General features: G+C 44.4%; 1 protein-coding gene across 1 annotated transcript in view; it reads left to right on the forward strand.

Annotated features, from left to right (window-relative positions):
- The window catches only part of SLC24A3 (solute carrier family 24 member 3), an 88390-nt gene extending 70910 nt beyond the window's left edge, over window positions 1–17480 (forward strand). The window contains exons 10-16 of the mRNA XM_041417118.1: window positions 1244–1404; window positions 1956–2229; window positions 3577–3743; window positions 4549–4663; window positions 5504–5616; window positions 14392–14457; window positions 15394–17480. Of these exons, the coding sequence (XP_041273052.1) occupies window positions 1244–1404; window positions 1956–2229; window positions 3577–3743; window positions 4549–4663; window positions 5504–5616; window positions 14392–14457; window positions 15394–15543 (1046 nt within the window). The 3' untranslated portion in view covers window positions 15544–17480. The remainder of the gene's footprint in view (window positions 1–1243; window positions 1405–1955; window positions 2230–3576; window positions 3744–4548; window positions 4664–5503; window positions 5617–14391; window positions 14458–15393) is intronic.
- The last annotated feature ends 7972 nt before the right edge of the window (window positions 17481–25452 follow it).

Below are 25452 nucleotides of genomic sequence, written 5' to 3' on the forward strand. Positions count from 1 at the left end.
TGCTGATAACTTTTTGATTTGGACACTTGTGGTTACTCAATCTGGCCAAGGAAGGAAGGAAGACGAAAGGGTTGCTTCATCTTCTTGTAGATTGTTCCTGTATTTCCTGGGGACTGGGCCACGGGAGGCCTGGAGAGGCAAGTGGTGCTGCTTTGTGTCCCAGCTGGGGGTTCAGGGCCACCAACAGCACCTTTTGCAATGGGGTGCCTGGGGTTTTCAGACACTTTGTCTTCTGAGGCCTTTTCTGAAACCTTTTCTGAACAGAGGACCAAAAAGTCAGAAAGGTTTCTGTGTTTGTCAGTTTTTTCAGGTGCCATTCAACAAGTGCCAGTGTGGAAAAACTTACAAGGAAAAGCTGTGTAGTTGTTTTTTGTTGTTGTTGGTTTGCATTTTTATTTTTTTAGTATGGAGGAGCTCATATCTACCCTATTCCATGGAAGCCTCAGTAGGCAAAAAAAGTAACATAAAGGCCGAGGAGATAGTCCTCTGTAAGACTAACATTGATGATTAAAAATGGTAATGCCACAAAACATTTGCCAGTGTTTAACACTGGTTTTAATAAACCTGTGCAGAAGTGTGTTGGATGAGGCCTCAGGTTCCCCTGCTGCCAAGTGCCAGTCCTGGCACAGAATTCACAACCCAAGGTTGAAGGAAGGATGAACCCCAGAGGCAGTGGGCTTTGGCACTGTGCTCCAGGCAGAGCACGATCCAGGGACCGGCCTCTGTCTCCCTGTCCCTTTGCTCCCACACTGTGGATTGCTCTGGCACATGCAGTTGCTGCTGGATTTGGTGGCAGTTCCCAGCCATGAGCTGCAAGCCCAGGGTGCAGGACATTCTTTTCATTTGTGTTGGTACCTTGAAAGAACACAGCAGTGGATGAGGACAATATCCTCACAGAAGTGCAGGTTGTAGCTGGAAGTAACTGCCTTGGTGGGATAGCTGCTGTTGAAGCAGTGGTGTGCCTAACACAGGCCTGTGATGAACTGTGCAGAGCAGATTTAATTCTCTGTAGGGAGCATGAGTGGTCATACTGTGTTGACAATTTATTTAAAAACAGGAATGTAAGGTGTGTAGAAGGCAGAAATTAAGGACAGGTGAGGCCTATTTTGAATGGTGTAGCTGAAGGAATGGTTCTTACAGAGAACTTCAGGAGCCCATGGGTTCATTCTTCTTAGAGCCACACAGAGCAGAGGGAGAGACTGCTGGAAAAAGGCCTCAATTTGTTTTTGTTCCTTGGCTGCAGGAAATTTCCACCGTAAAGCCTCAGTGATCATGGTTGATGAGCTGCTCTCTGCCTACCCACACCAGCTTTCATTTTCCGAGGCTGGGCTCCGGATCATGATAACCAGCCATTTCCCTCCCAAAACACGTCTCTCCATGGCCAGCCGCATGTTAATCAATGAGGTGTGTCTTTTATCTTCCCCACCTGCCCCTCTCCTCCTGAATTTGCATTTTCCCGTAGCACTGTTTAGCTTGAAATGCAACTCTGGTGTTTCTTCTGGATCCCTGATAGCGCTCTCCCAGATTTTATCCTTTTGGCACTGACTTCACTGAACATCCCTTGCTCTCTGTGCCCATGGAGATTTTAGCAGAGGTTGTTATGCAGTTGTGTTCCGTGTAGCTGTTGCTCACAGGAGGTGCCTTCTGCATAGATCTGTTTGATAATATGGTACTACCCCGAGACTGCACTTAGCATGTCACTGGTCTTGGAGTACTCCTGGAGTCAATTCCACAGCCATTGGACCTTCTCTTGTAAAAGTTGTACATGTGAGATTTTTCTAGTGGTCTGAAAGCAAGCATCATGTTGTACCTGTTGAAAATCATTCTTTTTGCTTTTAAAGATAAATTTTTAAGTAATTCTACACATCTTTCTTTCTCTGTTCATCCCTTTTGCTTAAAAAAACCCTCAAATTTTAAAAAGTCTTCTTTTTCAGCAAGGCTGCCTTTATTTACAGAGACAGAGGCTGATCAACAGCAGGACTTACACCAACGGTGAGTCAGAAGTAGCAATCAAAATACCCATCAAGCACGTGGTGGAGAACGGAACAGGCCCCAGCAACTCTGCTGAGCGTGGCGTGAACGGCACGCGGCGCGACGAGGACGTGGCCGAGGCCAGGAACGAGAACGAGAATGAGGACAACGAGAACAACGAAAACGACGAGGAAGAGGATGATGATGATGACGACGACGATGACCATGAAGGGCCATACACGCCTTTTGACCTCCCCAGTAAGAAGCTCCTGTGTTTGTGTGGTGTTCGTTTGGGTGTGCTGGAAAGCATTGCAGATGGATGTAGAGGTAGAAGTGTCTCTGAGAGCTTCTGTCAGCTTTCACTTGGCAGTGAGGCTTGTGGCCACATGTAAAAGAAGTTGGGAACTGGGAAGTAGCAGGAACCTCTCAGGATGCAGACTCCTGGGGTTGGGCACACCTCTGCTGCAGCTCCTGTGTTGGCCCTGTGCTGCTGTTGCAGTAACAGGGGAGATGCAGCAATCTCCACAGGGTGGGTTCTGCCCCCAAAACATGGCTCAACCCCTGGAGAGAAGGATCTCTGCTCTCTGTGGAGGAAGCTGAGGGTGGCTGGGCTGCTGGCAAGGAGCCTGAGTGAAGGTCAGAGTGAGGACCCACGTGTGCCTCAGGCTGCTGAGCACTGCACCTGCAGGATGGAGATCTCCTTTTACCTAGTGCTTCTTACCACATCAGGGCTCTGGTCCTGGGATGATCATAATATATCCCTGTCCTGCCTTTGAGTCACAGTTGCCATAGCTGGCAAGATCTGCTGTGTTGCAGATGAGCTGGAATACTGTAGGGAGTGGTCCTGCCCTTTGCAGTCTATATACAATTTTGGGAACTCCTGTTCAGGTCTCACTCAAATAGCATTTCTGTAGTTTGAGTGAGGAAAAGACCTCAGCCTTAAAGAGAGTAGTTTAGACATCCTATGGACTTTCATAGTATGTGAAAGGCTGGCACAGACCTCTGGATCTCTGGTTCCACCCTCTACTCAGAGCAGGTCCTCCTCCAAGCCTGTGTCCAGTTGAGCTTTATTATCTATAAGGATGGACATCCCACAGACTTCTTAGTACCTGTTCCAATGTTTCACCACCCCCCCCGCCCTCCACTCCCCACCACTCTAGTAGGAAAAAAAGAAAAAATGCACAATTTAATGTACTATCTGTTCTGAATTTCCCTTATTGGAAGTTGAGTCCATTGGCTTTTGTAATTCCCTTGTGAAGGGCCTGCCTCCATATTTTCTGTACCCTTCCATTAGGTGATTGAAGATTAATCAGATCTCTTTCTTGGACTTGCATTTTATGTGGTTTTGTAAGAATTTGACTAGGGAGGAGGGGGAGCACATGTGGTCTGACCCGTTACTTAAACTCCCAGGGAGGCCCTTCATACTCCTGTCTCTGCCCTCCTATCTGCCATCACATCATTATCTTCTGAACAAGGAATGACATGTTGGCATAACAGGCTGAGGTGTCCCTGGCATCTTGTTTGCACATGCTAACAAAATAACAGCATTCTGAAATACAGCAGACATGACTTGTGATTGTTTCCCTTTGTTTTGTTGTTTGGCAGCTGGCAAGATAGAAATGTTGAAGTGGGTCTTCACATGGCCCTTGAGTTTTGTCCTGTACTTCACAGTGCCCAACTGTAACAAACCCCACTTGGAAAAATGGTTCATGGTCACCTTTGCTTCTTCTACCCTGTGGATTGCAGCTTTTTCTTACATGATGGTGTGGATGGTACGTACCAACTAACCCAGAAACCACTGGCTGGGAGAAGCAGCAGGAGGGGGTTTGGAAGTCTAGAGAAATGCTTAGGAAGTTCTACACACCTGAATTTTCAGGTGAGAAACCTTAGGTTTGCTTCTATTTCTTTTGGACCTGTCCACACTCAGAGAAGAAAATTAGGGGCCAGTAGCCATGGCCTTTGAGCTTGATTTAGGGCTGGCATTTCATCCAGATTCTTTACCTTGGGCAACAATTACACCTGCAGCAGTGGAACATCTCCTGGTCCTGCAGGGTAGTGTGGAGGGTGCTGAGTGACAATCTGGCCACAACAACTTTTCATTCTCTTGGAGCAAGCAAGCTCAAGAGACATGGAGTTGTGAATGACAACACTTTGAACTTAGCATGAACAATAGCATGACATTCAGTCAAATTCCTGCAGAACTAGAACCATAGGGTGGTTTTGTGTCTGCTTAGCTAGTATTTGTACATAACAATGTTTACAAAATTCATCCAAGATCAGGAGACAGTTACCCAGGGTAGTGAGCACCATATAGTCTCTTTTCCAGATTAGTATCAGGAAAACTGTGGATGAAATGTATGGAACAACTAACCTGAGAGGGTACACAGCAGGTGAGTGCTACCCCCTGCCAGTTCATGAATATGCCAAAAAAGCCTGTCACTGCCTCTATTTAAAGGAAGTGTGAGTCTGAGCTGAGAGATACCCTCTGTCTCACAGCATCTTGCAGATTTGGGGCAAGTTGGTTTTGGGTCTTAATTCTTGTAAACAGCTTGACAGTTTATTTCATACTCTCCTTAGGTGACAATCATTGGGTACACGCTGGGAATTCCAGACGTGATCATGGGCATCACTTTCTTGGCAGCAGGAACCAGCGTGCCAGACTGCATGGCCAGCCTTATCGTGGCCAGGCAAGGTGGGTCATTGCAGGGATGGCATCCTGCTGTGGAACTGTGTCCTGACATTCTCCTCCTCTTCAGGTAGCACAGATGTTTCCTCAGCAGGGGAATATACAGAGCTCTTTCCACAAGCCTGGAATTTAAAACAAGAACAAAGAAGGAAATAAATTGTGCTGTTATTGCAAAGCAGTTAACAAGTTCTCAACAGAAGTGTGGAACAAGTTCTGGCAGTATTGTCAACTTCAGGCCTTCCTCAGTAATCACAGTAATTTTCTTAATTTGAATATCAGTGGTATAGAACTATTTAATGGCATAAGAATCTTTCAGGTCACCTTCCAGCTTTTCTTCACAGTCATAAAGACTGGAAGATACTACTGTTTTTAAGGAAAGCAGCTTTCCCATATTTGTGGCCTGAGCAAGAGGTGTGTTAAGAGGAAAAACAAGTAGCCAGAAAAACAAGTAGCTTTGGGGAGCAAAACCAGTGGCTTGTCACTGAAATAAGCAGCTGCTGAAGAGATGACTCAAAGACCTTTTGCAATTCATCCAGTACAGAAGCTCATGTGTCGTGGTCACAGTAAAGGGTCAAAAGTCCCCCTGAGCATGGCACCAGAGAACTGGCAGGTCACAGCCAGCACAGTGGGTCCCCTCAGCAGCAGAGGATTAGAGGAGGGGAATTCTCAGATGATCCTGGAAGGTGAATTAAGCCCCTTTAAACCTGCTGGCCTTGTATGACGGGGGGCAAAGGGAAGGGAGGGAGTGAGGGGCATCTTCCATAAATCTTGCCTGGATGACTTCAGATTAAAGCTGCAGGACTTTTCCGAGACATGTCTGATTATATGTGCTTTCCATTCCTGCAGGTATGGGGGATATGGCCGTGTCCAACTCCATTGGAAGCAATGTTTTTGATATTTTAATTGGCCTGGGCCTTCCATGGGCTTTGCAGACCCTAGCAGTGAATTATGGATCATACGTAAGTCCTACATTTGTTCACATCATTGTTAGTTATTTATTACTTATTTATTTAATAAGCAAGATCTAGCTAGAAAAAAAGTCCAAAATTCTACGGATTTTATTTGAAAAAACAAGCAATTTTCTCTGTTACGATATGGGAGAAGTAGAAATTAATTGTCACTGGACATTTCTCATCCATTTGAGGACAAGTACTTTCATTTCTTCCTTAAAGACAGAAGTCTGTGCTGAAGTAAGCTAGTTTACTAGAGTGCACTGGATTTTCATACTCTTGACTATATTCCAAGTAAGAATGATCCTGTTTTTAATAAGGCAGAAGGGGTAAACACACAGATGAAATGTAAAATGTAGATGAGATCTGTAGGGCTTTTGTTAAGAAAAATTCTGGCATTACTAAACTGTTAACACACTGCGAAGTGAAGGAAACTGTTAAATAATTGGATGTTTCAGAGTGTGACCATCAGCAGGAAACTCTGCAGAGCATTCCTGTTAAAGACAAAACTACCAAACACCAATGGACTTATCCTTTACTTCCCAAGTGCTACAAGAGCCAACCTCTCCCCTGGGTTGCAAGGTTCCTTCTGAGAAGTAAAAGCAGGAGATGCCACAGAGTTCTAGAAGGAAGTCACTGTGGCTATTGCTGTTACCTGGACACCACTCAGACAGCATGCAGGGCAGAGAGAAGACTGTTGATTACAGTCACTGAGTGAATGCAAAGTTAAAAGGCAGGAGAATGACAGAACTGCTGAGCTTGACCCTAACTACCTCTGGAGATTGTCTAGTCCCCAGCCCTCTGCTCAAAGCTGAGTCAGCTAGAGCAGAATGTTTAGGACTGTGTCCTGTTGGGTGTTGAGTACCTCCAAGGATGGAGTCTGCACAGCAGACTCAGCAGTCTGCTTTGTTTTTTAACCACTCTCAACAGTCAGAAGCATTCTTATGTTATAGTGGGATTTCTGTATTTAAAATTGTGTGGTTCCTCTTGTCCTTTCAATGGATATCACTCAAAAGAGTCTGGCTGCACCTTCTCTGTGTTCTCCCATTTATGCACATGGCTAAGATCCCCCTGAATCTTCTCTTCTCTAGGCTGAGCAGTCACAGCTCTTTCAGCCTCTCTGTATGTCAGATGCTGCCATCCCTAAAATCTTCCTTGTGGCCTTCACTGGACTTGCTCCAAGAAGTCCATATCTCCCTTGTATTGAGGAGCCCAGAACTGGACCAAGCACTCCAGATGTGAGCAGAGAAGGATCATCTTCCTCTCCCTACTGGCAGCACTTCTCCTGATGTAGCCCAGGACCCTGCTGATGCTCCATGACATAGGGGTGCATTGTTGACTTCAGCTTGGTGTCCACCAGGATCAACAGGACTTTCTTGGCCAAGCTGCTTTCCAGCTGGTCAGCCCTGTGCTGATATGTGGAGTTATTCCTTCCCAAGTGCAGGGCTTTTCATTTCCCTTCATGGATATTAAGGAGTTTGTTGCCTGCACATTTTTCCAGCCTGTCCAGCACCCTTTGTATAGCAGCACAGTCCTCCAGAGCATGAGCCATCTTCCTTGGTTTTGTATGGGCTGTGATCTTGTTGAGCCTGCTCTCTCCCCATCATCCAGTTCATTAAAGAAGCAGTCCTGACCCCTGGGGTAAGGCCCTAGTGACGGGCCCCCAGCTGGGCTTGGAGCACAGTGTTTTGGCTGCTTATCAGGCCATTCCACTGTCCACTTTTCTAGGCTGTTCTTCCTCTGTTTGTCTCCGAGGATGTTTGAGAGAATGCCAGAATCCTTGCTAAAGTCAACATAAACAATGTCTGTTGTGCTCCCCTCACCCAGCAAGTCCCCCTCATCCTACAAGGCTGTCAGGCAGGGTGAGCGGGATTTCCCCTCCATAAATTAACGTGTCTCATCCTTTGTGTGTTTAGAAGTGGTTCCCATGATCGTGTGCTCTGTCATCTTCCCAGGGATCAAGGACAGGCTGACCAGCCTTTAGTTTCTCAGATCTTCCCCCTTCTTGAATATAGGAGTGCCACAAGTGCTGTAGGAACAAAATCCCTTTCTTTAATGAGCAATTTTATTTGTAGCTCATGTATATATTTGTGAAAAAGGATGGAAACAAGTGGCTGAACAGAAGCAGCCAGCTTTCATGGAGGCATAACAGTATCACTACTGTTTTGCATACCCAAAATGTCCATTATACAGTGTGGTCAGATGGTTAGAAAAGGCAGTCTTGGAAACTGCCCCACAGTTAGCAGAAGAGAGTTTCCTCAGTTTTCACTTGCTGTTCCTGGATTTCTCTCCAAATTCTTGGGTAATTGGACTTTAAAACAAAGCAAGCCCCCTTTCCCCACCTGTTATCAGTAATTAATTTCTGAAGTATTACTACGTTGCTAGCAAAGGCTGGCATTAACTGGGTCAGGTGCACCTTGGTGGCAGTTCCTAGAGCTCCAAGATGCTGGTTGTTATTCCAGGAGTGTGGCCGTTGTCCCTGGCACCCAGGTCAGAGGGGGCAGCAGATGAGGAGCTCCAGTTCCTGAGGTCTGTGAGGCTGAGCCTTGTGCTGCCTGCATGAGCAGGCCCTGCTAGCTGCACTGGGGCTGGTGGGCTCAGCCCAGCCTGGTTGTCCACTGAATATCACCATGAGTCAAAAGTACTGGGTGATTTCTGAGCTAATAGTACAGGATTTAGTACTGCTCCTTTGGTGTTTGGACCCAAATGTGTGTCTGTAGTATCTCCTCCAACAGGGGATCTCCTCAAAGCAGTCTTTGTAGGTGGCTTCACGTGGAATCTGGACTTGTTTAAACAAGCTTGCTCCGTGGGATAGTGTCTGAGTGGGAAGAGGCAGCTTTGTGATCCAGCAGAATGAGTCAGGAAGAGAGCAAGAGGGGGACCTGTCAGAGAGATGAATGGGCTTGCTGGAGTCACAGTAGGTGAATGTCAGAACTGGAAATAAGCTGTGAATCCCTGGAGACACGTCCTGGTGCTGGGTTGCTAAATCATGTTTTGATTGAGTGTCTCTCTTCTGACTGCTGCTTCCCCCGCCCCATTGTCAGTTTATGCTTCAGCTTGGTGTTTATTTTATTCTGCCTTCCTTATTACAAGAAGGGAGAGGAAAACCATCTTATGATTTTCAGGCTGCATCTTGGAAGCACCTGTTGCCTGGTGTAGAGAAGGAGGTTTTCCTTTTGTGTTCCTGCTTTAAATGAAACATCTTCCCCTAGGATGTGGGTACACTGCAAGTGCCTCAGCCTTTGCCTTCAGCTCAAGTGTCAGTTCTAGAATTCATGGCTTTGACCAAGCCAACGACCCTTTTTCCATGAAAAGGCAGATCTATTCAGCATTAAACTTCCCACATCACATCCCTACTGTTTTTACAATGCCAAGTCTTTAAGCCAACCATATGTTTATTATTTCAAAGGTCCTTGTTTCTTAACACTCATTAATGTCGAGGTACTAACTCTGCCTTCCTCTGCTTCCCACTGGGGCTTCCATCTCCACTGCTCACTTGGCCACCCTCTTGCAGCAGCTCTCCCCTTCTGTTATGTACACAGCTAATCTGGCAGGCCAGCAGGGCTTTTGGAGGAAAAGCAGCATCTGTCTGGACCTTGAGAGTCCTTTGACAGATTCACTCTATCCTCTCTTCCAGCACTGAGTCTTGGACGCGTTGCTGACTCTGTAATCTGGTAAGCATCCTTCCTCAATGCACCTGGCATATGCAGAGTGGAAGGATGTTTGCTCCTTATCTTCTATCCAGTTGCTTTCCTCTGGAATATTTTTTTGCATGTAAACCAGACATCATCCAGCAGTATTTTAGAGAACAGGAATTTTAGCCTAAGGATAAAGAGCCAGGTTGATTTGATCACGTCAGCATTTGGGAGTATAATCGTGTCAGTCCAATTAGCTCCTTTGCCTGATAACTTCAGGCAGTATCAGCAAAATCTGACATTGGAAGTCTGAGAGACCTGATATGCCTTCCACACAAACAAGCAGCTTGAGACAGCAGAAATAATCCCAGTGCAATCATATTTAGGCACCAGAGGATCCAGAGGGAAGCAAGTGCTTGCAAAGCACACATGGAGATGGGAAGCCTCACTGCTTTGCTCCTCGCTGACCAGTTGATTTTCACTGGTTAGATTCCAAGGCACTGTTTGTTAGGACAAAGCTGGCTCCCTGGCTTTGTGGCAGAGAGATTATTGTGATGATTCTACTGTAGTAGAGCAAGGGTCTCCCTGCCAATCCCCCTAGCATTACAGGAGTTCTCTCCAGCTGGAGCTCCTGCATCTCCTGCATGATACTCTTGAGTGGCCATGTGCAGCATTCCAGGTGTGTACCCTCTGCAAAATGAAGAGCAAAACTTCTTGGGAGTCTAAAAACAGGTTTAAGAAGGAAATTCCATTTAAACATGCAGCAATGCATCAATGTTTGAAGTTCCAGTTTGCTTAGATCGCTGTCTCATGGCAAGACCTCAGGAATGCAGGATTTAGACTGAATTTCCACTGCCAGGCAGAGACACTGAAGGGGAAGGATACCCAGACATACAGAAGACCTGCAGCTTTTTCAGCTGAGGGACTGGAAACAAAGCATAGCCCTTCTGAAATTCCTTTCTGGGGTAGTTTCTGTCATATTAAGGCCCTGAAGCAAAACCAATGTGGGTTTTGGCAATAGCTTCTTGTTTTCCCTTAAGCAGCTGCCAGAAAAGAACTTAAGAATAGAATAACTTTTATTTCCATTGTTTTTCCTCTGCTGTTTGGCTTCAGCCTTGGTTTCCACAGCAGCATGGGAATGGCTGGAGCTGGTGGCAGCCTCTTTGCATTTGCTGCACAAGCAGCAGGGAGGTGGCCTCCCTCAAACTCTGACAGAGGAGGCTGTGAATGTGCAAACCTTCTGTGCATGATCAGCCAGAGCAGCATTCTTCTGCCTTGCTTCAGCCCCTACACACAAGCCAGTCCTCAAAGGGGAGTTTGGGAATGTTGATTTTTCCTCCTTGCAGTATGAGGGAGTGCTTCTCCTGCAGGCTGTTTTCTCTTGGGGAAGAGGCATTTCCTATTCTTAAATGAACAGGGGACTGGACTATTCCTTATACAATTAAAAGGCCTCCAGCTGGGACTCTTTTGCCAAAACCTGAAATTATCTCCTCTCTTACTGTGAGTTTTGAATGTTTTGCTGCCCTTGTTTTCCCTGAACTTGCACATTTTCATATATCCCAAGGAAATGCCACTCATCTCATGAGAGGGCTTGACTATTTCTGGCCTAATTTGACAGATCAAGGACACATTTTTCTTAAGGTTTTGTTTAAAATTTCAGAATCTTCTGGACTTCTGTGCTCTTAGGTAAAAGTCATGATAAGAAATGGGGTGGGCTGGTGATTACCATAGGAGTTTAATCTGTTAAGTCTGTATTTCCAGAGCTGTAGACTCATGGGAAATTTGCGAAACAGCAGCGGGTAGTCCAAAGTCAAATTCAGGAAAAGAAAGGGTTTGTCAGGAAGCTCATTTGGCTGAACTAGAGACACATTACAGCTGGAATTTCTAGAAGAAAAAGTCCAACTGTTTGAGTAAAAAAATATTCCTGGTGAGCTCAAAGTACTGGAAAAGGTGTGAAGAACTCCAGATGCTTCTGCTGATGCTCAGGAGGTGATGTGTGCGTGGCACCTCCCTGCCATGGAGCAGGTAGAAAAGGGACAGAGAAGGACAGAAACCACATGTGAAAAGGGCTGTAAAACAACTGAGAAGCAAATAGGAAATAACAGAAGGACAGTTGGAGCAAGTGGACATTGATGTAAGCCTGTTCCCAAGGCACATTTGCCCTGGGATGACTGGGAGATGGATTCCATAGATGGGTGCCTGGTGTAATTCCAAATGAACTGGACTTGCAGTGCTGTGGGGTTACCCTGTGCACACCAGCATTCCTGTGGATTTGGCTTGCAGGGAGCACTGCAGGGCTTGGGCAGGGGCCCCCATGAGGCATAGCTCACCTGCACACGGGGAGAGTGGGAGCATCCTTCAGGTAAACAGGGAAGTACAGGGAGAGGAGCAAGGCCTGCATGAACCGTGGGGATTCCTCCTCGTTTGGGTTTCACTCTCTCAAAACCCTTCAGCAGCACTGTACAAAAACCACCCATGGTTCTGTAGGCTCACTTCCTGAAGTAGATACATGCCTGCTAAAAAAATAGGGCAGGGCTGCCAGGAAAGTTCTTGTTATTTCGGTTAATTAACAGCTCTCTGCTTTGCCCAGCAGTGGGAGCTGGGCTAGATTCCAGGCCAGGAATGTGGCTGGTTAAACCCAAGCTGAGAACTGTTAACCTGGAGTGAAATTTTCCCTGTGAGGGTAACCTGGTGCTCACGCTGCAGGAGGAGTTGCCACATTTGCTTGTCCCACACAGGAACAGCATGGTGTGTCTGTAGCTCTTACATTGGTAAAGCTGCTGTAAATAATTAGCATACATTTTCTGCTTTTGAATTATCCCTAATACCATCTTTTATTCCCCTGAATGACCTCCAAGGAGGAGCTTGCAGATAGTCTGAAGAAAGCAGCACCAAACATCTCTTTTTCGAAGCACTCTCCTCAGCAAATTAGACACAGAGGCCTTTGGAATGCTCTGCTGGTTTTATGGAGCATGAAGTTATAACTGGGAAGCAGCGTTAAGGTTAAATTTTTGCACTTTAGGTTAAATTCAGACATTTTCCATGGTAAAATAATTCCATCTTCTTCATATGCTTCCTTTTCCTGTAGATCCCTTTCCAACTGATATATTTTATACCGACAATTTTTAAAAATATTTGCACTAGTCAAACAAAATTCCTGACCAAAATCCAGACAGGCATTTATTGTAAAATATTATCTCATTGCTAGCCAGCTGCTGTTCATTTGGGATATAGCAGGGAAGGAGGCTTTAAATGTGTATTTTACTTTTAGTACACAGAGTTAGTGTAGGGTTTTTTTGAACTTTATAATAATGGAATTGCAGGTTAACTGTTACTTGTGGGCCACTCTGATGGGTGGAAGCAAGAGAGGGGGAGTGGATGCACAGGAATGACTGAAGCCAAGTGGGCTGGTCCATCTCTGAAGCTTACATTAGCAGTGGGATCATGACATTTTTCATCTTCAGTTATGCAGACAGTCCCAAAATCAGTCTTCATGCCCTGAAGCAATCCAAATCCTCCATTTCTTTGAGCAGTCTGATGAGAATCTTGTATTTAAGATGTAATGGCCATAGAAATGTAATGGTCCTGCTGTCCATCCATACCCTTACAGTACATTTCTCCTAAATAAATCCTCCAGTACCTTTCAGACTAAATGATCATCGTGGTTGTAGCCTTTTTTATGGTGTCAGCAATCAGCAGGGAAGGAAAGTGTGCTGTTTGTGTGAGCTGGTATTTAACATGTGTAAAGGGAACAGCACAGCTCAGGCAGCATGGATTGGCTTAGAGGATGCTGGGTGTGCAGAGAGCAGTGCAGGCTGAGCATTCCCAAGTGTCAGGACTGATCACCCTTTCTGACTCTGCAGGTCAGACTCTCCCTTCAGTGATCCCTGGGGAGTGAATCTAAATCATTACTCTGGATTTCGGAGCAATAGTGGGGTGAAAAGGATTTCCTGGCTGTGGTGCACAATGATGCAAGTGTATCTGTATTCCTGCATTCTTAAAATTGTGGTGCTGCTTGACACATTAGCTATACCCACTTCACTTGCAAATGGGGTTCTTTATCATCTAACTAGAAGGATGGGAGCACTGAGAAGCCAGCCTTTCCTAGAAGGATGTCCTCTCCACATAGTAGCTCCTGGAGCAGTGTCTTGAGAGGCTCCACTGAGTGCTGCCCTGATGATGCTGCAGGTGATGCTGTTTGAGGTCATAAAAAAATGCCCAAAAGGATAATGATTAAGTTCCCCAAGGGAAGGATGGGAAACCAAGGAGAAGTGTGATCCTAGCTGAGGAGCAGGAGTGGAGAGATGGCTTTATTCCTTGTAGCCTTCCTTTGTAACATTAGGTTTATGTCTCACAAAAATCACATTTTAAAAAGTATTTGGGCCTTGAAGATGCAGGTGACTTCCTTAGGTTAGGCTCAAAGCCTCTGAAAGTGACAGTTTGATGGCTTCCCAGCTTTGTGCACCTGCATCTCAGTTCTTTCTTGGACAGTGACTGTAACTGGGGCTCTGCCACGAAGACAGCTTGCACCAGAGCCTGTGATGTGCCTGGTACACAGCCCTGCAGGCAGTAAGTTGTCTCCTTGTCTGCTCTGCCTGAGTGCTAAGCCATGTCCAGCCTATGTTAGTGTGCCATGATGCATTGATACAGACAATTTTTCAGCACCTGAGGCTCTGGTTTTGAGATTACTGACTTGTTCCCTTCACCAAGAGGCATAAGATTAGGGGAGAAATAAGGTGAGAGCGGGGAAGAAATCAGGCACTTGTGTGTGTCCTTGTCTATTTTCCCCCATTGTGAAGCACTAATTGGTGACTGAAGGCAAAATTTCCTTTCCCCTGTTTGTTCTTACAGGACTCATACAGGAGTTAGAAAATGTCATGATATAATAGTACAAGGGATGCCAAAGCTCACATGGAAGTGGAACACTGTGAATGAAATGTTGTCAGGTCCTAAGGATGCTCCTCTAACAACACTCCTTTGGCAAAATAGGGAGTAGGCAAAGTTACCTGCCATGTAATGGTCTGACTTGGCATTTACACCTTGCAAGCCACTGTTTAGCAGCTCAGCAGTTTTGGATTATGGAAATATAAGCAGAGAGGAATGTTGTTTGAAATTGTGAGATGGTTTGATGAACTTCCTTCTTTTGCAGATTCGGTTAAACAGCAGAGGACTTATATATTCTGTTGGTCTCCTGCTGGCATCAGTTTTTGTCACAGTATGTATATAGTCTTTTGTTCTTCTTTTCCAAAAGAGGGATTTTTACAGACATTTTCTTCACCTGCTCCTTTCTCACCTCCAGCTGAAATAGTGCTTGAAAAGTCTGTTGTTGTGGGGTAGGGGTGCTCCCTGCTTGAAAAGCTTCCCAAGGCCTTGATTCAGCCCTTTGCAGGAGCTGTCACTCCCATGGGATGACACTCCTGCCTGTGTGTTTTCTGTGGGAGGAGCCTGGGAGAGCTATTAGTAATAATTTGGAATTTCTGTGCTAGAGCTAGGTCCCTTGATGCATGATGAGATCCATTGTCCTGTGAGACAAGCAGACAAAATGCTGAGCAGGTTGCTTGGCCCTCTCTGGGATCCTTCTGAAATACAGCACAGTCCAGAAAAAACAGTGCCTGGCAATGCTTCTGTTGAAATCAGTACTTGGTGTTCCCTGACCTTACCCAGAAATGACAGAAGTGGAATGATGTGACATCTTCCAAATCTTGAGGTGGGAGGGGCGTCCTGTGCAATGCACACCAACACAGTTCCCACGTACACAAGATGTTAATCTTTGGTGGGAGCAAACTGTGCAGTCTTAGACTGCGTGGCTCTAGATTGGGATGCAGAGGAGCACATGAAGCATTTTGAGTTAAAAAAAAAATAAAGGAACCTGGCCTTTAAATCCATTTCTGATCGAATTAAATGGGATTGTTCTTGCCAAAATTAAATTCACTGCAGAAACCTAAGGTGAGGTGATGTAAGTCAGGGTGGCTTTTGTGACTGCTGCTCTGATTTACTTGAGCTATGGTTTTCAGCTCACTTGGTGCAGTTTGCGATTGCTTCCAACTCACCATCATCAGTAAGGGGACAGCCCCTCCTGTAGCTGAGGAGGGGATTTACCACTGTATTCAAAATGTTCCTGCTGTGGTGGCTTACTCTGTGTTTATTGTAGGTTTTTGGTGTCCACCTGAACAAATGGAAACTGGATAAGAAGCTAGGGTGTGTGTGCCTTTCCCTTTACGGCATCTTCCTGTGTTTCTCCATCATGACAGAATTCAATGTTTTCACGTTTGTGAACTTGCCAATGTGCAGAGATCACTAACCCAGGTGGCAGACTGTCGGGAGGAGCTTCCTTTTTACCTGTGCAATACAAGCCACGGCTGGCATTTCCTGGATGCAGTGCACCTCCAAGTCGTGACCTATATCCTGTCACTGTTCATAGGACCCGTGGCCCCGTCTAGGTTTGCCCTCTCCCTGGCCCCCACAACCTGGAACAATCCTTCATCGATGTGAAGAGCTTTTTTTTTCAACATCCATGTGATTTCCTTGCTCAGTTTTTGAACAGTGTGACTGAGACTCAAGATGAACTGGCTGCTAACTGGCGTTAAGCCAGTCAAAACTGGTCTGCTACAATTCCTTCTTTTTTTAAGTTATTTGATGGAAGACTAATTAATTTATGACTTAAGACTATTGCTACAATGCAGGAGAGGGTACGTCATATGGAGGCTGACTTTCAAGGAGAATCATGGGAGTTTTTTTTCGGTTGTGGGGAGTGTTTTTTGTTTGTTTTTAGCTTTTAGTTTTGGGTTTGCAGGTTTTTTTGTTTGTTTGGGGGTGGGGGTGTTGCTTTTGTTCTTTTTTTTTTTACTTGCCAGAGATCAAAGTCCTCTCTTGTGTCTTCTCCTGAGTGCTGGGTCTCCTGTAGTAATCCAAAGGCCACAGGGCAGTGTAAAATGGAAATGCAATTCAAGGTACTCAGCATAAGAATGGATAAAAGAAGATTGTCAAGGAAAAAACTGATTGACTTTTTACTATAAATAGTTGACCTTGTACAGGTTTGTTAAAGAATGCAAGCTAAATGTGGATTCAAAGGGTAAACACTGCTACCATTTTACTATGAATGTTGGAGTTTTATTACTAGGGTGTTTGTTATTTCCAAGCAATAGTTTGATTGCCAGCCCAGATGGGCTACCAAGGAGGTGTCCTGGTTTTTAATGGTCTGCACATGGAAATGGAAGGTCAGAACTTTCTCTGCTTCATCAGATTTCTTGTTTTGGGGGGATTCAATAGTTCATGTCTTATTTGTTCTGAAAAGGACATAAGTACATGTGAAAACTTTTCTAAATGAGTTACAGACACTGGTTTCTTTAAGAGGAAAGAGGCATATTTTGCACAGATATAGTTACTGAAGTCATAATTTGCCATTCTTTAAAGAATACACTGGACCTGGCCAGATATTTTTCGTCTTAAGCAGTTGAACTTATCTGATAACAGATCATGTGGATTCATCACCTCTCCTTTTGGGAGGGAGGAGGACACAGACAGAGATGGCACATTTTAAAATGTGGAATATCTTCAATGCAGACTCGCTCACAGATCTTAAGTTATTGTGAAAGTTTAGCTATTCATTGTTCCAATATCCCTGCTAGATTTTGTATAATTCTGTATTAATAAGCAGGCAGATTCCACCCCTGATAAACACCATCACTGCTTCATTTGTATGTATTGATGCTGTGCGTTCTTGCCACTGCGGCTCTTGTATTTACTTTAAGCACTGATCACTTCTGATCCTCTTGTATATGTTCTGCTATGAAATGTATTAAGAGACTACCAGCTAGGTGAATGTTTTTGTCTATGGTACAAACAGTGGCAAATAATAGTAAAGGTACAGCAAGCCCTACATAACAGAAAGAAAGGAAAAAACCCGAAACACCGAACCTAAACTATAGCAGGAAAAGAAAAGCGCTCCAGTTTGGAAGAAAAAAGAAGAGAGCCACGTTGTGTTCACAGATGAAAAGCCAATTTTTTTTTTCACTTGCACTTTTGGAATCGATTTTTTCAGTCTGATTTTCTTTGAGCAAAATGTTGTAAATGAAAATATTTACACCCTGTGGTTTCCCTTCAGCTCAGCAGCTGGTTTTCTTTGTTTCTGACACCAAACACGTGGAGGCACTGGCAGCTCTTGCACTGTGCAGCGAAGTCCTGTGGAAAAAGCCACGTCCCACTGGCCTCACTTGGGGAACTACATGTGCAGGTGGATCCCTGGCAAGAAGAAGAAGAAAGGGTCCAGGGACAGAGAGCAGAGAGAGTGGATGACATGCCTGCATCTCCAGTTTTCATCCTGGAAAGCAATTGTGTTGCTGCTTGTTGAGTTCTGCAGCTGAGGTTTGAGCAGCCTTCTCATAGCTGTGCCCGCGGGACATCCTCTTGCCCACTGTACCTTCCTGTTGCTGGGTTTTTGTTTCTTTTGTTGTTGTTGTTAATGAGATTAATAATAATAATAGCAACTGTTAAAATGCCTAAAATACTTCTGTAAGTCAAATGATGTTTGCAACGATGTGGCACGGGTCACTAAAGCCACCCCACAAACACACAGCTTCACTTCCTAGCGAGATGCAGTTGCTCCTAAGCAGAGTGTGTCCTTGCTGATAAGGGGAAGGAAAAAAAAAAGAAGTTTCATATCAGGGCCTATTATTTCTTCTATTTTGAATATTTATACTGCTGCTCCAATGGAGCCAGTTGGATCTATTTCTGCGAAATAGCCATTACCTATCCCGTGGCACAAAAACTACACACGTATTTCTTAGGAACTTTTCCTACTGGTGTGCGTTAAATACTGTAGTAATTGTAGTTTTGTGTTGTGTGTAAAACCTGAAATACCTTGCTTTGATACTTGTGTGTGTTTCCAGAATGTTCTGCAAGCAGTTTGTTCTAAGCAGAAGCAAAAGATACCTTGAACTGCCGTTACCTGTGGCTCGATAAGCACGTCCTAAAGCGATGCTTTCTGCCAGATGTGCTGATGGTTTGCAGCAAAATCTTCAGGTGCAGGCCTGGTTTGGGAGAGAGCAGACCGACTGTGCCAGGGGAGAGTGTGCCTCTCATTCTTGTTAGCACAGTCACAGCCTGTGTAGAAGAGCAAAAAACCAGCAATTTTTGGCATCCTTCCTGTACGCTGTCTCCAAAAGTGGCATGGACAGTTCTGTTCCAATGCAGGGCATACTCAGAGCTTTACTGGGCCTTGCAGAGCACTGAGTCTCCCATGAGTTCTCTCCTCCCAGGGGGGGTTCTCCCCCGCCAAGGTCAGACTCTGGAGGACAGCCAGTGCCTGGCTTCAGTGTCCCCTTGGGAGGCTCTGCTTTGCCCATGGATGCGTGAGCTGCGAGCTGTCGCCGGAGGCAGGGCCTCAGGACAGCCACTGTGGTTGGAAAGAGGGAGCTCTGAGGCTCAGGGTTGGGGGCCTGCAGGGAGCCACCAGGGAAGCTGGGTTCTCTTGGCTATTTTTAGCATGATTGTGATTCATTTGCAGCTTTCATCTTCTGAAAGCAAGGGTCACCTTCGCGTCCGAGGCTGCTCTGGTTCTTGGACCAGTCAATTGTTTTTGTTTCCATTCCTAGCAATTTCAGATGATCTTCAGTGAGTATTTCAAAGGGAGATTAAAGAGCCTTTTTCTCCATGGAGAGGCTTCACTGCAGTTCTTACTTTGACTTAAATATGTGACCCTTGGCTGGCTTCAGATCTGCTTGACATGGATGGCCTTCCTTTGACATTGGTTCAAAGGGAGAATGACAGGAGAGGGTATGATAAGAGATGGTCTTAAGACATGCTGGGAAAACTGCTTTTGTCCCTACCAAAGTTGAACTTTTTACTTGCCTTTTTCCCCCCCCTTTTTTTTTAATTTTTCTTTTTCATGTGCTGCGCTTTTTAATAGACCTTTTCTGTGATAGGAACACCAATATGAAATGTGTGCATGGGAGATTTTCACTTGCATAATTTGTTGGTTTTGCTGTGATGCCACATGCGTGCTTAGTTTCCAGATCTCCGTCCTCAGCTGTGTCACTGAAATCAATTTATTAGCTTTGGATTTGTGATGGTGGTGCTTGTGAAGAACGAGGTGCAGGACTGGGTTTTTTTTCTTGACAAAACAAATCAGGTAGAACAGCAGTTATATTTTAGAAAAAATAACGTTCAAGGCAGGTGGAGTAACCTGAAGGTAACTTTTAATACCCTGCTGCCAGAACAGGGATTTTTATGTCTTTTTCAATTGATACTTGTGAGATAAAATGTACATTCAGTATTGTTGAATAACTTTTTAGAAAACCATAGCTTTCTGCTGACTGATAAATATTTCTTATATTAAGATTTTTTGGAAACCCTAATCCTTTCAATTAAAATTCACGGAGATGCAATAGTGCGAGGTTTGTCACTTTCAAAGTTACACCACTGGAGCTTTAAACTTGTTTAAAAATATATTTGAAAAATCAATCTCAGTGGACCATGCTTACCTGAATTTAATTCTGCCTTGTACTTTCAAAGTTTTGCTTGATCAGCAGCCACTGCAAGTTAGTCTAAAAGAGACTTACATCCTGGTAGGAATGTCCCATTTAGATTGGTACAACTTTAACTGAATCAGTTTAAAGCCGTGGTTTTAAGGAAAGCAGTGGAAGTTTGAATATTTGAAAGACCTCAGCCACTTCAGATTTAAGGAGCTGCAGAGTCTGAGTGTGCTGAATGCATGTACCAAGCAGTATGCAAGGCTTAGTTTCAGGAACAGACTTCTCAGTATTCAGGGACTTGGGTGAAATCTGACCTTTGTGAAATCAGGGGCAGAACCCCTGTGACTGTTGTAGGGTCAGTGATGTATTTGTAGCAGTGAATCCTGGAAGGGATGGGGACACTGCGTTTTTTTGGGTGAGTGGCCTTTTTACTTTCTTACCTGAATAGATAAATGACTATTAATTAATAAAACCAAGCACCTTTAAGGGAATTTACATGAATACTCTGTTACCACTTAGTGGCCTCAAATCTGAAGCACAGTTCCAAAAAGCATCTACTTCTGCCCAAACTGCTTGCACTTGTCTGGCTGAATCTGCAGAATCAAGCTCCGGCGAGGACTTGATCCCTGCCTTTGGGAGAAGTTCACTTTATTCTGGGAAAGCAATAGGGTAAGAAATGGGAGTCTGTTTTGTTGTGCCCTGGGGATGTAAATTGGCTATGAAATCGATTGTTTGCTGGAACAGTCTGACATCTAGGCCAAGTTATCCAAGTTTGGGTAGAAGCACCTAAGTTCAGGAAGGCTTCAAAAAAAGCAGATTGTTTTAAGCAACACATTTTTAAACGTATTTATGTAGCAAGAATGACTTTATTGTGGTATTTTTTAGATAGGTTTCTGTTTTTCTAATAGATTTGCAGAACAAGTTTGAAACCCCCCACACCAGAACAACCTGACAGAAATCTTGTCAGTGTCATCTGTCTCTGCCAGGTAGGATTTGAATGGTGCTAAAAGTCAACGTGATAATTTTACAGCAGCAATTCAATGTAACATTTTTACTGCCAGCTGAGGAAAACCACACCACCGTATGCCTGACCCTGTGAGGATGTTTGTAGTTGGTTACAGATCTGCTCCAGTGCTGAGGAGGTTGTCAGTGTCACTGAGGTTTTCCACTGGCATGCCTAACAAGCAAAGCGAGACCTTGGTTTCCGGAGGAGTGATGCCTGCTGCTGAGCATTTTGTCCTGTCAGGAGAGGAGAGGAGAGGAGAGGAGAGGAGAGGAGAGGAGAGGGCTGCAGGGGCACAGGCCCTTGGCTACTCGTTACTGCTGCCAGCCTGGCATTACACTTGCTGCTTTTTCAGAGCAGGGCCATGAGTTTTCCTGAGGACCAAGTCTTTGCTTAGCTCTGGTCAGGGTTGCTTTTGGCTGATAAATGCTGGAGCAGGGGAGGGAACAAGGCTTCATCCACTTTATGTGTGTAGAGGAGGATGTTGAGTGGCAGATGCTGCGTCACAGGAGGACTTTGGATGGAGCCTGTATAAGTATTGGGATGTACCATGAAATCTCTCCCAGGGGCAGACATCCCTGTACACCCAGCAGCCACCCACTTTGCTTCCTTATTTTATCTTGCCCCTTGTGTTGCCAGGATTCAGAATTTTGCTTCCACTTTCTCATGAGCTGTATCCTTCTGGCTTTGAAGGCTGGCCCACGTGCTGCTTTTTGTAACACAGAATTAATGCACTGGGCAAGCACAAGTAGTGTGCAGGTTTTGATCCAGTAAGCTGATGGGAAGAAATGCAAGGAGATCCTTGCTTGGCACACCAGCCTGACTCCAAACAGCACAAACTGCCTGCATGGAAAGTGCCACTGGGATAATCAGGCACTGCACAGGACATGGGAACACTTCTCATGTGTTTCCAGAGACTCCCTCAAGGAAATTTTGCACCCCGTGCAAAGTCATGCATTATACAATAAATATAATTGATCTAATTAAGGGATTCTAGATCTGACCTGGGCCTTTCACACTTTGTGAAACCAGATTATACTATGGGAGTTTTACTGAGGGACTTGGTCACAAGTTTCTATAAATTCACTGCCAGGTTCTTAGTGTTTTTTTAAAATGTATGAACATAGGTTTGTATTCAAGCAAAATACAATATTTATACATATATATACACTTTACCTAGTAAAGTATATGTGTTAACTGTTGTTAAATTGAAGCGCTGTGGTAACCAGCTGTTTCTGCATAGGAATAAATTCTTACCATGGCAAGTGCTAAGATGCTATAGGTGTATGAGTATTTAAGACAGTCTTACACATGCCTATTTATAAACTCAAGCAAAGTTTTTATTTGTTTTAGCAAGGTATTGTGAGTGGTGCATGGCAGTTGCCATGCATCTGTGTAATACATCTGTGTACACTGAGTAATATTTCTAATTATTGTTAGTCATTTGAAATTCCAGTTCTTTTGCTGAATATAAAGTCAGCTTCGGGGGGGAAAAAAAAAAAGAGCATGTGTGAGACATTGAGGAGGTCAGAAAGTTCTGCACTGCAGTATTTGTGCATTTTATTTATTTATTTATCAAACACAGAGTGCTGAGCCCCTGGTTCAAGAAAACATTTCCCCATGCTGGCAGAAGATTTAGGAACCTAATTTTGGTCCCCTCCTAAAGCTAATGCCAGGTTTCCCTGGGTCAGGGGTCAAGCAGACTAAACTATTTAAAGCATTGTTCTGTCCTTTTAAGTGGCCACAAAAAGGGGTGAGACCTTCTCAATGGTTCTTGTAACTTTTATTAGTAGAGAAGCTGAGAAATGCTGAGAGATCCAAAGATGCATCTGCAGGTGATTTGTAAGAGTAAAAATATGTAAATAGTAAATACTCCTTTAATACTTGTAATATCACTGTCACAAGGTACCATTTGCAATAACCAAAATTCACATTTCATAAGTTACCCACAAGTAGACTTTTTTATTATTATTTTTGAGGGGTTTTTTGTTCCCCCTTTCTGATTAAGGAATTAATCTTCCTTTGACTTGTTTTCCCCAATTCTTTTCAACAGTAAGTGATTGGCTGTGGTTAAATATGAAGATTCCCCTAAACCAGGTGTCATGTGCCAGCTAATGCTTGGGGGAAGCTGACATTTATTGTCCCAGCTTTATGACAGGGTTGTTCCCATCTACAGCAGGCAAGGACCTCCCACCTTGAAATCCTGCAGTAAAAATGGTCCCACCACTCACAAACACAGCGCTGCCCTGTTTCCACCACACTGCTTTGGTTTCAGGGGTCAGCAGATCTCCAGCGTTCAGGAATCTGTCACATCATCACTGTCAGGGGGGATACAGTAAAGCTTCCTGGGGGAACACACAACGGCAACGGGGGAGTCCTTTTACAGACTATGTAGTGGAGAAGATTTTATTTTGCCATCTTTTAAAGACATGGGGCAATTTTAGATCAGGAAAGCAAAAAAAAAAAAGGAAGATAAAGCCTGAGTGTACAAAATACAGCCTCAGTCTTTCATGAAAGTTTGTAATAATGTTCAAGCTTTGCATAGAGTGAGCTCCCATATTCTGTCAAGCATTGAGCTCAGCTGAGTTTTTCATCCTTGGTTCTCAGAAAAAAGCTTTTTCTCTCATGTTTCTCACTGCAGTCAGGACCTCTGAGCATAACATGCATTTCTGTATCATGGAACTGCCTTGTGAAATTGCTTATAGGTGAAGTGAGCAAGCACAGAGATTGAACCACAACAGGTTTTTGAAAGAAGCCAAAGCAAGCATGTTTGTGTAGTAATTTTTGTTGTGAAGTAATTTTTTTTAATGGGTGCCAGGAGCAAAGGACACCGTGGGAATCTGTAATCATGCAGCACCAGTGGAGAGCAAGTGCAGGTGAAAATAGTATGGCATCACAAAAATTTGTCTGCAATTCAGATACTGACAAGTTTCACAGGGGTCACATTTACGTGAAGATTTTCCTGGATGCTACTTGATCTTTGGTCAGGAAAGGTGAGAAGTACTTTGTCCCTTTCTGAGGGAGAAGGGAGAGAAATGCCTAACCCAATGTCTCCAGCTCTTACCCTGGCTGCACAGGTGTGTGACTGCCAGTCACAGTCTGTGCACCTGAGAGTTCTCTGGTGTGCAGTGAACTTGGCAGTGCATTGAAAATTTAGGGGTAAATTTTAATTAGCATTCCCTTGAGGAGCAGTGTGATTGACTTCACTGTAAAGCTGAGAATCCCTACTATGCAGGCAGTATTGTGTGAGATTACTAATGGAATGTTACCTTCATCCTTGCATCCAGTCTTTGCATTCAGGACTGAAACACTACTCAGAAGAAGTTTGTAACAGTTTGGGGGATTTGCTTGATTGTTGTTTTTAATTTTTTTGCTGTCTGTCAAAGTCCTGTGCAATATGAACCCTCCTGGCAAGGTCTGGCAGTGGTTTGGGTGTTCCTCTTGCTGGTGCATTCATCAGAGCTTCAGCCAGTGGGATGTGTGGGAGGGTAGGAGTGCCGCTTCTCCTGGGTGTGTGACAGGCAGCCGAAGGGGCACTTCTGCCAAGCACTCCAGCACAGGCCTGGCAGTGGGAGTTGGGACTCAGGTAAATCAGGATTCCAGAGAACAAAAAGGTGAGCAGACAGACCTGTCAATCCTCTAGTATGCTGTGCATGTTTTAGCCCCTTCCGGTGTTCTTTCCAAGCCAAACCCAAACTGATGTGTGTGCATGGGTGCCAAGCCAAAGGCAGCCAAGCTCAGCACCCACAGTCAGCCTGGCATCACCAGGCAGTGTGGGGACAGCCCCAGGGCCAGCACTCTGTCCTGAGGGGGGTGTTTGAATCATTTCAGGGCCCAGCAGTCAGCTGTTCAAGATCTGATAATTTCATAGAGCTATAATGGAAAATTTGGGTTTGTACTGTTGCTGAAGTCTTAGGCTGCTGAACGTGATCCCTGCCGTGTGGCTTGTTGTAAAACAGAGGGCTGAGAGTGTCCCAGTCTCTGAATCATGGTGTGGTCTCTGCTTTGTGATACAGTCACAGCACCCAAACTGCAGGAAGCACAGCAATAAAAGTGACTGATAGGAGCACTTTCTATTTGATTTGGGATCAAATGACACTGTCTGAGTCCCTTATCTCTGGGCAATTCTGTGATGCTTCTCGTCATAAGGAAGAAAATGTAGGTGGAACTGAGTGCAAATGTACATATAATGTATGTTCATTTACAACCAGCCAGAAAGCAAAACAAGCAGTGGTTTCTAGTAATATAATTCTACTCAAAATAGCTTTCTATTAAGTCAGCTTGAAAGTGTTAAAATGGTGGAGCCACAGACAAAACATTTGTTACCTTTTGAAATTAGTTGCAATGGTTTTGTCATACTTGTACAAGTGTTATAAGGTCAGCCTTTCTGTATGTTTTACAACTTACTGTAGAGTAGTCTTCTATGCATAGCTGTTCCACTTGCCTGTGTAAGTTACAAATCTAACAGAAATGAAAGCATGCATTTTTCTCTGTTTGCTGGTAACCTATGAAATTAGAAACTTGTATTTCTGTGTTTTTAATGTGTTATACTATAAACAAAATTCACAGCACTATTGTCTATGGAATATCAAAAAGTTTTATCAGAATGAATTACTTTAAATGTTTTGTCAATTGATTTAATAATGTGTCAGACATCTACACTAAGACAATATAACGTTTATCAATAAAAATATCCTCTCTTTGTACTAACTTAACATTTCAGGGTGTGCTTGGA

Source organism: Onychostruthus taczanowskii, unplaced genomic scaffold (genome assembly GCF_017590055.1).
Source record: "Onychostruthus taczanowskii isolate IOZ18803 unplaced genomic scaffold, ASM1759005v1 scaffold55, whole genome shotgun sequence".
NCBI classification, from domain to species: domain Eukaryota; kingdom Metazoa; phylum Chordata; class Aves; order Passeriformes; family Passeridae; genus Onychostruthus; species Onychostruthus taczanowskii.